The following is a 15,927-nucleotide window of genomic DNA, read 5'->3' as shown; positions in this document are numbered from 1 at the left end:
ATTTTTTTTTACTGACAAATCAAATTTTCCCTGAAAATGGAAAATGTTAGCTAAGCATTTTATTAATCACATTGTTTTCCTTTCATCCTAATTTCATAGTCATGAGTAAAAGAAAGAAAAAAAAAATACAGCGACTTTAACTCAATGGCAAACTTTCTTGTTTGTGAATCTACAAGTGTTTTTGAAGTGAACCAAAGTCCTGCTCTTGGTGAAGGTTTACTTTTTATGTTTCAAATGTACATTCCTTTACAGATCCATTTTCTTCAAAGGTCTGATTAATTTATTTGTTTTGTTACCTTTGTGCAGGTAAAAAGAACACTTTGTCATAATGTTTGCATTTTTAATTTTAAAATATCTAATTTTGTTGCCTCTGAATACTTTGAACTTGGCGTTTTTGGCCCATATGAAAAAATACTAGAATATAAATATAACAACATGGGTTTAGTTGAATGGTTCATATCTTCTTAGGTTCGCAGTTGAGCTGTAATCCTTACAGTTTAGGATGACGGCTTTGTGAGATGTTTAGATCTTGGGATATAATTTTATGACCTAAACCTATTTTAATTTCTCCACACTTTTTCCATGATCTGTTCCTTGAACTTCATGATGCTGTTTGTTCACCGGTTTTCTCCAACAAATCTCTGAGGCTGAATTTATACTGAGACTAAATCACATACAAGTAATAAGACTCTGTGTATTCATATAGTGATTTATGAGGACAACTGGGGCTGAAAACAAATGCAGCCCACCTTTTTATATTTTTTGTAAAAATGTTGGAAAGTAGTGGAAATAAGTTCCTTCCACTTTACTGTAAACTTTACTGTTACCGTTTACCATGTGCTGCCATGTGTTGTTTGTTTGCATAAAGTCACCAAAATACATCATAGGCTGTGATTGCAACCAGACAAAATGTGTAAAGTTTCAACACATACTTTTCCAAAAAGAAAATCAAAGTCTCTAAATATAAAATGAGACATGTCTGTTCCAGCTCCAGAGAAGCAGCTCTGGAAAATTACATGAGACGGGTGCTGGCACGGAGACGTAAATAGACCATGACAGAGTGAAACACAGAAGGTCCTTGTGATGACTGAGGAGCCGCCCTGCAGCATGTCTTCAAGAGAAACATTGAATGTTTAGAACGAGTGAACAAGGGAACGTCATGGAAGCTCCTCGTCTTACTTGAGTGCTGCTTGGATCAGACAAAACCTCCGACGAGCTCAAACAGGCTAAGGTCAGGCACAAACCTGTTCATAGTTCTGGACCTGATGCTCCTTCAGAATGGCTGGCCAGTGATTCTGGATGGCATCAGACTTCAACTTGCTGTACAGCAGGAACTAAGTGCACAGTCCAGGTGGACACCTGTGTTGAGGTGCAGTGTGGATTAGGTGTCGTGTCCGATCGGTACCACCTGATGTCTGCCTGTCAAGGAGTTGGGATTAAGTTGAAACATTGAGATGCAGAATGGTAGAGGAAGAACTGACATATAAACCCATCCAATAAATATGATCGAAAATTATTTCAGGAACCTTTTCACTTAGTAAAACACATTATATAAATTACCTACGCACAGATGGATGTTTGAAGTTAATTATGATGATTTTCCACTTAGTTAATGAACATCTAAAATTAAAATTTATACCAATAAAATTATAGAAACAGAAATGTAGGCTTAATGAAACACTTGCTTAAAGGTTGATATTTTCAAAAGTTACCTTTAATTTGACAAATGAGGCTCAAGTAATTTATTTCATATGACTGCATGACAATAAAAGTTTAACTATTTTCAATGAACAAAGTTCACATAATTTTTCTGACCAAAGTATGATAGTACCGGCTTTGAGACAAAAGCTATTTGATCATCTGCAGTTGTGTTTGTAATTTCGTCACACTGTAGAAGGGCAAAGGAAGCAGATACCGAAGACTTTTCAAGGCCTTGAACTATGTCCTCAACACACAATAGCAATCTTGATTTTTCACTTTTGAGTTTATGTTATTTTAACAGTTTACCACTACCAATAACAAAGCGTGAAGTAAGTTGATTTAATTTGAAGCAGAGTGTTAGATTCGCATTCCTAAGCACACAGTCTGTGTCTCCACGACTTGCCCTCCTTTCCCCTTCCAAACATGTGCTTGTGAGTAACTCACCGCTGCTGGGTACTTTAATGTGGGTGCAGCTGAGAAGGTTCAAACCAGGAAGCCAAAAGCCAAGCCCACATTAGGTATCTGCACTCTCTCTCCCCTGGTTATTTTTTTTTCTAAAGCAACAGAAGTGTCTCCCATTTGTTGCTAAGTTCCCAATTTGGCAAATTTACTGGCTTAGCCTGTGAACTGAGCTGCTTTCACTCAGAACCCACAAATGTCAAACAGACGCTAAAGCCCACACAGAGATGTTCTGTGCAGAATTGCAAACTTGAAGAGGAAAAACGTAGAGGACTCCCGTTTGATTTATACCGGGCTATAATACAGGTCTAGCTCCATGCTTGGTATATTCACGAGAAATGATACTGAACATGTACGCAGTGCTGTTATTACTAGACTTCACCATGTACAATGCCTCGCATAAATATCCCTTCAACTTTTCTACACAGTGTAATGTTACAACCACATTACACTGTGGTAATGTAATGGAAGTCTTAATGCATTTAATTGTGCATTACATGCATTAAATCTTAATGCATTTAATTGTGGAGGACCTCTAAAGCAGCAACAAACAAAGCTTTGGTTATCTTATTTAGCACAGTTCAATTTATAATCCAAAGACGGAAAGGGCAGAGTTCTCCGAACCTACCAAGACGTGACCATCGATCTAACATGTATAGTTACTTTTTGAGGATTTGCAGAGATCCACAGGGTCTATGTTGACAGGAGAACTATTGGTTACAGTTAGAGCAACAACTTCATGGCTCAGATCAAAACATATGCACGTGTTAAACAGACATAGTCAAAGTCTTGCTTAAAATCCAATTGAGAATCTGTCGCGAGATCTGTCGTAAGATTGTTCAATCTGTAATAGACTTCTTTCTATTAAACTTAAAAAATTATGTACATTTATGTTATTAAAGCTAAAGTTTAATCAGTAATACTTTTATAACAAATTTATGTCAGATCATGATTTCTTGGTTAATGACAAATTGTCATAACAAAGACATTTTGAATAATGTCAACTTTGTATTAAAATGTCATGATTTACCGAATGACACTTTATGACAACAGTCATAAATATTCATGAAGACTTACTCATGTTTATGACGGCGTCATGACAGTCTTATTCACATCCCGTCAAAGTGTTAACGAAACTTGCATGTACAAAATGTGCAAAGTTGCAATTGTGGCAAAAAAAAAGAAATGGTTCTATAAAAGGTTGAAAACCATGTAATATTTTCAACACCTTGTGTTGGTCAGTCACAAAAAAATCCTATTTAAATCCATTAGTTTGTGGTTGTAACATGAGAAAGTCACTAAAGACTAATGTACTTTTGGCCATTTTAAATGTAATGAAGCAAAACAGAAAAACATTACATTATTTCATCATTGGTGACTGAATATGAAAACTATGGCATCTGCAACATCTAATTACATGAAAACTAAACTGAAAATATTAACTTATAGTATTATGATACTTATTCATGTATTAAGCTATTTGTGGATTTGTTACATTTTCAAAAAATGTTTTACTTTCTCAATATACTGTTACATTGTTGACTCAAAACCTATATTACTGGCAAGGTACTACACTATTACATTACTGATTCCACAGACCTTCAATGTAATGATTTATTTTTATTGCTTCAGACAGAAAATGTTAATTTCCAACGCAGTTTGCCATAAGCAGTACCAGTCTGAGCTTTTAGTGTAAGTCAGTGATATGTATATATTAAAGACACAGACAAAGACAATGTTTTAAATACTTCTTTAGTTCTTGCTGCCTCAACTTGAAACAGATCAACTTTTAAATACCAAGAGATTGGGAAGGTTTCCCTAAGACGTTATCAAAATAATACAAATAAAGACGCAGCTGGAAGGTTTTTAAACAGGGGAAATGGTAACAACTGGACACCAGATATACATATAAAAGCAAGCAAAGATGTTCACATGTAAAAAAAAAAATACAACAAAAAAAAAACAAAACAGTGGGGGCTTTATGGCTTGGTGGTGAGCTTTTACTAACCAAGATGCTTTACTCAAAGTCAGACTAATAAATACAAGAAAGAATAAAATCAAACAGGTGATGGAAGAAGCTCTGTTTAACATGTAGCACATAATAAGTCACATTTCACTGTTTTGAAAAGTCACTGTCATCTGACGAGCCAAAGTCCAGCAGAAAATATTCCCGTCGAGCCCTGCCTCCAGCATTCAGGTAGCACAGCTGAAACGTCTTCATCACACACTGAGCCTTTTTCACCACTTGCAGTAAGACGACATTATAGGCTGGAGCTGCAGAACCAGCTGTCACACAAAGTCACCTGCAGTCTGAAGGTTGAGAAACATGCATGTTATGTACAGAGTCCTCTGCCTGTTAGGGCCTCGTCAGCTTGTGTTTTCTTGTTGGTTTTTTTTTGTTTGTTTTTTTATTTGATCAAACACAAGTGGAAAATCTTTTGAAAGCATATTTTACAAAGCTCAACATACTGAGAAGAAACACAGTTCAAATTACAGAACAGTTAAATGTCATCTTTAAATGATAAGGAGTTCAAAACCGTGCAGGTCTCAGCCGATTTGAACACCAAACGATAAACCAAGCAGTGAACGTTCTGTTTATGACCCCTGTTGAAGCCATTCAAACCACATTCACATCTGCATGGAAAACCCTTTATTTCTTATTACTTTTTTAAAATTTCAACAGATTCTCCAGATCTATGCAAATATGCGGATTACAAGCTAAAAGTAGAATTGTACTTGTTTTGTTTTGTTCACTCTGCCCCCCTCATGGCACAAAATTAGCAGCAGGACTGCTTCTGAACCTGGGTTGACGTCACAGCGTGCAAGCACTGCGGCAAACACAATGGCAACCTCTTTTTGTAGTGGTTGGCACAGCTGCAGCACGCCGCACCGACGTCCTGGGAAAGTCAACCATCAAAAGGATTGTTGCACTCTTCTCTGCTTTTCATCTCAGTGGTCACAGTACATAATCTTAAGGTGGAACCTGCTCCTTTCTGAACAAACTAACAAACATCTCACTGTTGATGAATAGTTTGTGAATCTACTGTGGTTGATTGTTGTCAACCTGTTTTTTTTTTTATAGAACAGCTGTCTTATTTATTCCAAATTAAAAGCTAGTTTAATTTGTTTCTGGACATTATTACCGTGCTAAGTTTCTGTCCGGAAAGTTTTGAATGTCTTTAATTAGCAATCACTGCTGATTAGGGTCGGTTCGCTTTCAAAGAATACCAAAATGTTCAAAAGCTACAATTCAAAAACCACAGAAAGGCCAGAGCCTGTTCATGAGATGCCAGGGGAAGTGTAGTAGATGCCCCTCCCCCACATGTTGCTGCACATTGCTGGTCAAAGTTGACTGTTTGGAAATATTTCAGGCCATGTGTGTAAAACTAAAGAAGCGCCACCCATTGCTCCTATTAAGGTAGCACTGCTTTAGAAGTTCACACACAGCTCTGAACTACAATTAACACTTGAATACTACTGCTAAATTTAACATGTGTTTATTCCATATTTCTGTTCAAATATGTGCGACAAAATAATTGATAAATGTTATCATTACATTATTATAACTGTAATAATTATTGCTTAATATTATTGTAGCAGCAGCAAGAATAGTTGTGGCTTTTCTGTCGTAATTTGATCGTGTCATTTTATTTACATTTTTGGCCCAATTTTCATCTGACTGTTGATTATTTCTCCATTTGATGCCTTGGTAACAACATCCAAGTTCTTTTCAGCACAGTCTACAGGCGTTTTCCCTTGTTTTGGTTTGACCCGTTCCATCGCTGCAAAACAAGTTGCTGTATTCCTAATGATCCCCAATTTTCAATCATCACAAGCGGGGGAACGGTCCAAAACTGGGCACAAAACACATTAAGAAAATTCTTCCTCCAACCCAAATTTCTTTCCACTCTCCTACTCGTTTTGCTCTTCTAAAAGCTGACTGAGACAACAGGAAGCTTATTTTTGCCTGTTAAGTTAGTAACTGGATATGCATTTGGTAATTAAGTGGGAAGAACATACAAAGGTCAAAGGTTTTCCTTTAGGCTCAACATCCTTTCAGTAGGGCAACATGTGTTTAAAATGTTAAATTTTAGCTTGTGGAAAAATGCTTCCTCAGCCTGAATAATGTCCATTTAAATGTCCTCATCACAGCCCAGAGTGATCTGGCTGTGCTGTCCGTCCTTCATTCGGCATGCTAAGCAACCTAAGCTAATCTACTTTTGCACGTTTATTCACAAAGTCATTTGTCCGAGCGAAGCGGTCCGCCGCTGTCCAAGCCGTCCTGTACAAAGTTCAGATGATTATGTGGAGTTTGACTACTTGCCACTAAGATGACAGGATGCCGTTTTCATTTTAGATAAGTGCATGCGCATGACGTAGTCTCTGTACATACAGTATGAGTGGGTCCTAAAGTATAAGTTAAGTGTGTGCATGTTAGGGTTACACAAAGTGTGTGTGTCTCAGTCAGTGACGCTGTGCGCTCAGGCGCTCCTCGGTGCCCTCTGTTGAGGCTTGCTCCTGCTCTTTCCGTCCCACGGCGCGTCCTCCCCCTCCTCCTCCTTCTTCTCCTCCTCTTCCTCCACCGTGCTTGTGCTTCTCAGCCCTCTCTTTCTCCTTATGTGGCGGAATCATGAAGTCCCCGCGACGGCGCTGGCTGCGCGGCGGACGGTAACCCAGGGCCTTGCAGTGCTCGCCCAAGTTTCCGGGGTGAATCAGGGCCATCACATCCTCGTACCAGGGCTGGGTTCCTGTGCTCTGATAGGACGAACCAGCCCAGGAGGAGAGGACGCGATTGGCAGACGGGCTCCAGACAGCGAGGCGGACGGTGACTGCGGTCCAGTGATAGCCGTGCTCCTCCACCTGGCAGTGGTAGACGCCACCGTGAGAGAGCTCGGCTCGCCGAATCAGGACGCCGCGCTCTATCACCACCAGCTGGTCACCTGTCATCACCTGGACGAATATTAACGCCATTAACATAATTAATTTTATTGTATCAACTCAGTTTGATTATTTTTAATTAATTGTAATTTAAGCCAATTAATTCAATTAATACCATTTTAACTTCATCTTAATGAACTTAATTTAATTTCTATTCAACCTCAGCTTCATTGTATTCAAATTTTTTCAGCTGACTTAATTTCATTTTGATTCAATTGTATTTTTTTCACAATCTAATCCAATTCTAAATAGATGGATTAATAAGCTTATTTATACAACTTTAACTCACAACAAAATGACAAGTCAATTATTGATATCAATGTTTAAATTTGAAAGTAACGCGAACATAAGATGCTTTAACGGTGTTAGATTTGACTATTTTATGGTAAAATGTGTGTACCTGATTTAGTTCGGCGCTATTCTCTCCAGCTTGTTTGTACCAGGTAACGGCAGCATGTCTGGACCGAGGCAGACACTCCAGGTAGGTGCTGTTACCCTCGGCAACCATCATGACCCTCTGTTCCGCCTCCACCTGCAGCCCAGCTGAATTAAACCAACAAAACACAGTACCTCATTAAACATGGCTTTGTTGCTGGTAAAGCTTCAGCTCTGCTCCGTTTCTGTGTTTATTTTCTCCCTTGAAGTTCTTTGTTTACAAAGGACAGATTTACTTTTTTGCTAAAGATGTGTAAAAAAAACTTTAGTAGATATATCAATCCTTTACTGCAATAACATAATCTCACACTGAGGAACCCAACTAATTTAATTTCAGTAGATTTATTTTGTGAGAGAGTAATTTAACCTGTTCAGAAATAGTTTTTAACCAAATCACTGGTGCACAGCCTTTCATATCTCTAACAATTTCTTTAAATCAAGTTCAGCTGAATCTTTTTAATAATTTATATTTAACTTTTCAAAGATTTTAATTACTTGTAATTAGTAATCTATGACTTCCTGTTTCCATTGGCTGAAAATATGACACAGAAGCCATGTTCTTCTAGCCACAGCCAACTGACTGTCTTTGTTTTGACATCACACAGAGTGAGGTGCATATTATACATACAGTCCGGATGTATATATATATATAGGTTAAAATAAGAACCTTTACATCACTAAAACACCCCTAAGAAGCTGTATGGGTCGCTTCATATTTACTGCAGCTTAGAACATTTTCTCATCTCTAAATCCAAACAGAGGGAGTTAAGAAAGGTTGGTATTATAGACTAAGAAATTTAAATTAAACTTGAATTCTGTAGCTTTCCACAGGCCACATACACTCTGTTGTTACTATAGATGTAGTTCAAACCATGTTGGACTGTAAAGTATTCATACATAATGAGCAGTTGGACACTTCACACTTGGTGAAATCGTTGGATTTGCTCCTCACCTCCCTGTCGGACGCACTGAGTTAGTGGATCCTCCTCCTCCCCTAAATGACGAGCATTTCTCCTGCAGACAAACAAATATAACGGTTAGTTGCAGGGATGTATGCAGATAGACACTAGGTGGTGCTAGACATCCTGCCTTTTTTTTCTCTTTAGAAAAAAGTGCCCTTTTAAAATGTGGGAGTGTGTTTTTGACAGTATATAGTGTGTAGCCCAAGGTAGCATTCTGGATTACCAGTGCCCTATATTTCTATAATTTTGTCAAACAACATAATTTCCATAATTTTGACCTTTTTTCCTCTTGAGCACCCTGCCCTCCAACAAGTCTGTGCACTCCACTGGTTAGTTGTTTTTAGCTCTTCCAGAGAAAAGGCTCAGAGTGATGACATTGATTTGCAAATGCTGGTTACTATGTAAATTTTGTCCTGATGATGGCACTAGAGAGAAGGTCATGTAGTGCTTCAATCTGATAGAAGTGAATCAATCTGCTCATGCAATCACTGGGGGAAAAGGTTAGATTAGAATATCCCCAATAAACATGAAAAAAAAAACCTGGTAGACGTTTTGTAAAGGGGCCGCAGCGTTATTCATCTGGAAAAAATGCATAAAGCCTAAACAGAGAAATCCGAGTTTAGATGTGATCAACTTTTAAACTATCAACAGATGTGCTTCTAATTTCAATCTAGATGACTGACTGGAGATTGCATCTCCCACATTTAACTGAGGGGGAAGACATTTAGCTACACTGTAATCACGTTAGCTGTTGTTTGGATTTTTTTAAAAATGTGCTCTTTCTTTCTTCCCTACCGGCGCACGGTGGGCATATATGGACTGCAGGCATGTCCGTCCCAGGTGCAGTACGGATCCCTGGCCAAGCAGCACTCCGCGCAGGCCTGGCCGTACAGCTCACACTGGTACAGGGCCAGCTGAGACACACCCTCCCTGGAGCCCACAAACAGCCACTGTGGAAGACGAGAGAGGTGACAGATAGAAACAGATTGAGGAGAAAACAGTAGAATGGAGGATTATTAAGGGGAACAGCAGAAATCCAGTTCAAATGATGAACAAAAAGACAATATTCATCTCATTTAATGATGTGCAACACACTGAACTCATGCTGTTTGTGTATAGGAGCAAAAAATGTGTTAACACTTGTTTTTTTATAGACTAGATATCTAAATCTGTTGTTGAGAAAGATGTGGGTTTGTCCTTTTCAAGGATCGCAGACTATTTTAACAAAGTAAAGTGAAAATATATGTGTGTGTGTGGTGTGTGGGCGTGTGCACACAAGTCTGTGTGTACAGTGTGGTATCACTTCATTATGCCACTGACTGAGGTGAGGTAACCATAGCAACTGGTGGTGAAGATGTCCTGGGAGACGCAAGGTGGAAAGATGAGTGATAAGTGTGACGCTGAGCATGCAGGGGTGTGTGTAGGGGTGTGTGTGCGTGAGTCAGGGAGTTTATAAGTTTGGCAGCGACTTTCTGTCTCGTTCATTTTGTACCTTTTTCTTTGACAACGCCATCGCCGTCACGGGTGATTTGTGCTGCGAGTAGAAAGAAACATGCTTAGTGTCTAAAGAAGCAAATAGCAACATTATAGATCAATATTAAATAGTTTTTATGAAACTCAAACCTAAGAAATGTAAAAAAAAAAAAAAATGCACAATGAAATAACCTCCTTGAGGTAATGGGCCAGAAAACACTATGCAGATGAATCAAATTACAAGATTTATATCTAAAATAATCTGAAATTAAGCTGAAATATGCCATTTTCTTTATTTCTTTAATATTTTGTTGTACCTGAAAAACCTGCAGCTGCTCCAGAGTGACCTCCTGACTCTGACCATGCTCTCTTGGCAGATGGATAGCCTTTAGCACAAGTCCTGAATCTGACAAAACAAAGAGCAAATAATCATATTTAACATAAAAGCAGGACCGGGTTTAAAATGAGCCAGCCGCTCCCTCTGCTCTCTACCTGTGCCGATGAACAGGACGTCATACGTGCCGTCCACAGCCTCCACCCGGTCCACCAGCAGCTTGCTAAACTTGTAGTGAACACCCACTCTCACCAACAGTGGGCGCTCTCCCAGAGGCAGCACATGTTCCTGAAACAAAGGTCATTATGTTTACAAAACTGGTCATATTAAATATAAAGTGTTAAAATTGCCATTTTTCAGCCAGCTTTGTAAATCAGCCAAAATATGATGGAAAATTCATGTCATCAAAGATGAGGCGGTGAAAGCCGATTTAATTTAATTTCTTAATTTTATTTAGACCAAAATAGAGAGGGGGGAAAAATGACTGGGCCCTGCGTTAAACAGGGCAGAGTCTTATTACATTAAATGGGTTTAATTTAATAATGTTAAGGAGGATGGACCTGCAGCAGCGGATGAGTCCTGCTGAAGAAAATTACGTCGTCAGGATATTCTCTGGTTGAGCTGTAGCTTCCATAAGTGCTGCTGGGACACTGTCAGTGAGAAACAGAAAAAAAATGCATCGCTATTTATGCACTGCATTAGCCTTAAAACGACATGTAGACATTATTTTTTTTAGACACTATGCAGCTTTTTTATTTGGGCAATAAGTGAAAGTGAAAGCTAAAATCTGAGGGCATCGTCTTGTGTGCTTGTTTTAATCATTTTCAACTGAAATCATGCATCAAGTCAGACGGTTGGGAGTTGTAGCTTACAGTTCCCGGCCGTGGATAAGGCACTTTTCCTGTGAACTCGGCCCATTTGTACTGGGGCCCCTCTTTATGCAGAAAGTTGCCCTTAAAGGCTCGAACCACGTCCTCCATTCGATAAACGCACACCGCCGAACCGTTCAGGATGTCACTGAAAACAAAGCAGGAGAAGAGCTGTCAGGTAATCCTGTCCACCTATTATTATCCTTCCACCAGCAGCAATAATAACAGCATCAGCTTCAGTCAGAAAGTGATGTAAGGCTCTGGTAATAAAGTCTACATATGCTCATCTTCTTATTTTGGACTTTTAATGATGCACTTGAACTTTTCATTTACTGCACTGGCACTTTAAAACAACAAGAAATGAGTGAAGCGTCATGTCTCCCTGACTGAAGCAGAACAACGCAGATGTTGTGTTTGCTTGGAAGTTAAAAGGAAGATGATTTCATTGTCTTCCTTCTTCAAGTCGTGGAAGAAAACCGCATGCTGTTATGTAAAATGTAATAAATATTTTAACATGCAAACATAAGGAGGACTGTTACATGTGGAGTTGTTACGATCAAAATATTTTTTTATTGGATAGGGATTTCAGGAACCACAGGAATTTGTACTTTTGGTTTTAATGTATGGTCAAAATTGTACATACAGACATAAATATGTACATAAATCGAAATAAATGTCCCTTAGGAAGTTGCACCTCTGCTAGTTGCTGACCGCAGCCATCCTTAAGCCTGTGGCACACATCTGGCTGGAGACCGAATTATTCTTCACAACACAGTTGAGAACGCTCTTTTAAATTAATTGGATTCTGGAACCTTTAAGTTCAGGGCATGCATTTCCAGCACAGAAGGCGTCAGTGCTTTCCAGAAGCAAAATGTTAGCCTGATCTGTCCATTCTGGAACCAGATTTTATGTGTTTGGGATCACTTCCCTGTTTCAGCCATCTACCCCAGCAGGCGGAGTGTTTACTTGTACTGGACCATGAAGCAATCATTGTGTGCAGTAATTGTGAGCTTCCACAAAAATATCTCGGAGGACATTTTCAGTCATTGGATTGGGACTGCTGGTTAGAAAATTATTAGAGAAGAAGGGAAGAATTTCAGTGTTCTTACTTTTTAATTCACCCATCTTTGTAATAGGAAAGTACAACAGGAAGAAAATGAAACCCTCCACCATGCTTAACAATGAATACATTGCTCTGAAGTTCGAACGCCTCACCTGGACTCCTTCTTTCTCTAGGGGCAAACAGCTACATTTTCACATTTAATATTTATCTGGAAGAAATGTTTCTAGTGTAGATAGTTAGCTGCCTGAGTTCCAATTGTTTTCTTTTTCTAGTCGGTGACATTTGAGTCCATAGACATGTGAAACCTGCACCACTCAGAGCAATGCCTTTAAGCTTTGAGGCTTTCAGTTTATGGTAGACTTGAGCCTTGTTGATTTATGGATTGTTCTCTTTTCATCAGAGGGTGACAGTTTGGGCCAAATGGTTGAAACTCCTATTCAGCACAGGGTTTTATCAGAACAATAATCCTAAACACGTACCAAAACTGGTTTTGGAATAGTGAAGGCAGGGTGGCATTACGCTTTTGGAAAACTCTGACCTCAGTTATACCAAAAAAAGCGTAGCCCAACTCTCAACAGCTGGGTTTGTGCCAGGAAACCAACCAAGTTGGCTCCACTGATTCTAAATAGAAGAATATCCAGCAGGACGTATGCTAGAAACCTTCTGGGTGGCCACAAAATACATTCAAACTTGCAACTTTCTAAGGGGCACTTACCCACTGTATGTATAATTTTGACCCTGTGAGGATTACAGGAAAGTCCTAATGAAATTATTTTGCTTTTTTAATTATCTGGAGTTGTTTTAAAACTCATTCTACCATGAAAAAGAATGGTTCAGTAAATTATTAAGAGCCCAAAATCAATGTGAGTGTTTTGTCTGCAGTGTTTATTACAAACATGTGACTGGCACTGGAAATGAAAAGTAGCATCTCATTGTGGCTTTTCTTTAACTTTTACTGACCTCTCTATGCCAGCAGTCAAAGTATTGAAATGTGCTCCCTTTGAGATTTTTACCACAAAACATACCAACAACTGTAGCTACCATCGTCAGTTCTGGAAAGGATTCTTATAAACGCTTGTTAAGTAAAAAAAAAAAAAAAAAAATCCACTGAAATAGAGACAGGATAGACAGAAAAGCCACATTTACATGACTCAGATTGGTTTCTCTTGGTTCATTTGGGTGACACATATGCAGCATGTATGCTCTGACGCTCCGCTGGAGGAATCCTCCTTTCATTCCTCTCTGTGGCCAGCCTGTTGTTCACTCTGACACATCACAAAGCCCGAAGAATCACAACTACAAAACCACTTAACTCCTTTAAAACCAAATTCACTATTCAGCCTCATAAATTATGGAAAACCTGGCATTCATAGTTAAAACAGACTATTTTTGCGGAATTTTACAAGAGTATTTACAATAGGTTTTTCTGAAATAAAAACATAATTTTCTATAAAATCTCATTTTCAAAAGTTATTCCAAAGTAGGGGTGCCTTCAAAAGGAAAAAGAAATACAGAAGACTGATTCAGTGTTCATTCTCAACCCTATCCTAAAGTCAGAGAGAGTGAGCAACCATGTACTTTGCTGCAGGGAGGAGTTTCCATTCAGAAGGAGTGACCCCTCTTCACCCACTCTTCTGTGGTTGTGACCCCACCCTGCGCGATGCTTTGGATTTCTGTCCATTCCCTGCTAAGATTCCACACACTTTCCAAATCCCCCAGAAACAAGCCAACACCCTGATCGGCCGTGCCAAATGCAGTCATGCTTCTGCTGCTACTGTAGAGCTCTGGGGTTTAGCTCAGGAACGCTGTTAACTCTGGGAGTGTGTGGTGCCAGCAGCGATGTGGAGCAAATGAGGAAATCCAGGCTGTCTTAGTTGGCCATGAGGGTGCTCATTTTCCTCTCTCTTTTACTAACTTTTTCCTAAATCCGCTCTTTCAGATGCCGCCTGCTCTTTGGGTTCTTTATTTGTTGATTTGGCAGCTGCCTCCGCCTCTACGAGTCTGTTTCTTTTAGACATCAGGCCATTTTCTTTCTCTGTCTGCCTGCAGTTACAGCTGCAGGTGTTTTGGGCGACGCCTCTGCCACTTTGCTGATCCTTCTCATGAACAACTCGAGCTCAGTCGGGTTGGAAAGAGAAGAATTGAGTTTAGCTTTTTGCACAAATTAGCAAAAGAGGATTTTGTATAAAAATAAAGAAAATTATGGACAACTATTAGCATCCTATTCATGAAAGGGCGGTGGCAGCATCATGCTGTGGGTAGACATTTATTCAACACAGACAAAGATGATGCTTGGTGCTTAATAGAATGAAATACTGGAATGGAAACTGTGTGTCGGGGCAAATGATATGAGACTATGAAAATGACACAAAATGACTCAAAGTCAGAATAGTATGTTTAAGACAAACCATGTTCAATTCAGTTCTGTTCAAAACTGTTTTATTCATTCCAAAGGGAAATTAAAAACTCGTATAAATTCAAGATTCTTAGAGTTATTGTAGACTGGTGATGGCTGTGGGCAGCAAAGATCTTCTGTAGCAGTCTGTATTATAGCAAAGCCTCTGACTGAAGACACTCGGTTTTTCTACATTATGACACGTTCATCATAGCGACAATGTGTTCAGGGTTTTTTGTGTCTTATGCATGATTTGTGACAGACGCTTGGCTTTCCTTTTGCAACTCTTACATAAAGACTAGATTTGTGATTGCACTGGACTTTATTCTGGGGTATCAGAGTAAAGAGGGGTTAAGAGTTGTGAACTCTGTTCTTGTTTTGCAGCTGTAGGTATGTTTATATGTGAAAAATGTCAGAATGGGACAGATTGGCCCTAAAGTCCGTTCACAGATGACGACAACGACGACTGATGATGCGAAGATGAATGTTCATTGTTGTTAAAAGTGAATGAACAAGAATTTCATTCATGACTCAGAGTGACATAAGAAAGAGCAAGCGGTGTGTAACCGGCAGCGTGTGACACCAACATCTGTGTGCCACGCACCAGAGTGTGATATGAGGCACCCTGTCACAGACAAGCTCTTCGTGGCGAAAGCGTCATGTCTCCCTGACTGAAGCAGAACAACGCAGATGTTGTGTTTGCTTGGAAGTTAAAAGGAAGATGATTTCATTGTCTTCCTTCTTCAAGTCGTGGAAGAAAACCGCATGCCGTTATGTAAAATGTAATAAATATTTTAACATGCAAACATAAGGAGGACTGTTACATGTGGAGTTGTTACGATCAAAATATTTTTTTATTGGATAGGGATTTCAGGAACCACAGGAATTTGTACTTTTGGATGTCAGGGTTATTTAAAGTGCTATCTGGTCGGTGCAGGAATGCTCACTGATTAAAACCGCAGAATGTCCTTCACTGTACTCTGAAGTTTCATTTGAAGCCTGAACATTGCTGCAAGCTTCTGAAATTATATTCATTCTTTTTACAAACACAATTTCCAAAATGGTTACATACTACTTTAGAATAATCCCAAATGAAATGGGGAGAACTGAAATCACTGAAAAGAAATATTAGATGTGTTAATGGTTTATTAATATTTATTGGCCTCTGATAGATTAAAACAATATCAACAAATAAAAACTGGATGATCAATCCAATTTTATTGGATTGGTTCCAATAAATAGCTGCCTTATTGGCTCAGTAATACCTGAGAAAACTTTCTCCATCACACAAATGTAAG

At 39.0% G+C, this 15,927-nt stretch overlaps 1 protein-coding gene across 1 annotated transcript in view; it reads right to left on the bottom strand.

Moving 5' to 3' along the window:
* Positions 1-3,895: 3,895 nt before the first annotated feature.
* The window catches only part of sema3h (sema domain, immunoglobulin domain (Ig), short basic domain, secreted, (semaphorin) 3H), a 66,033-nt gene continuing 54,001 nt past the window's right edge, over positions 3,896-15,927 (bottom strand). Inside the window, 9 exon segments of the mRNA XM_032565393.1 lie at positions 3,896-7,110; positions 7,499-7,641; positions 8,486-8,547; positions 9,291-9,445; positions 9,988-10,029; positions 10,286-10,374; positions 10,461-10,590; positions 10,863-10,952; positions 11,175-11,319. Coding sequence (XP_032421284.1) covers positions 6,625-7,110; positions 7,499-7,641; positions 8,486-8,547; positions 9,291-9,445; positions 9,988-10,029; positions 10,286-10,374; positions 10,461-10,590; positions 10,863-10,952; positions 11,175-11,319 — 1,342 coding nt within the window. The 3' untranslated portion in view covers positions 3,896-6,624.

This window comes from Xiphophorus hellerii, chromosome 1, assembly GCF_003331165.1.
Source record: "Xiphophorus hellerii strain 12219 chromosome 1, Xiphophorus_hellerii-4.1, whole genome shotgun sequence".
NCBI lineage: Eukaryota > Metazoa > Chordata > Actinopteri > Cyprinodontiformes > Poeciliidae > Xiphophorus > Xiphophorus hellerii.
The sequence above is the reverse complement of the archived record's forward strand: the minus strand, read 5'-3'. Positions and strand labels throughout refer to the sequence as shown.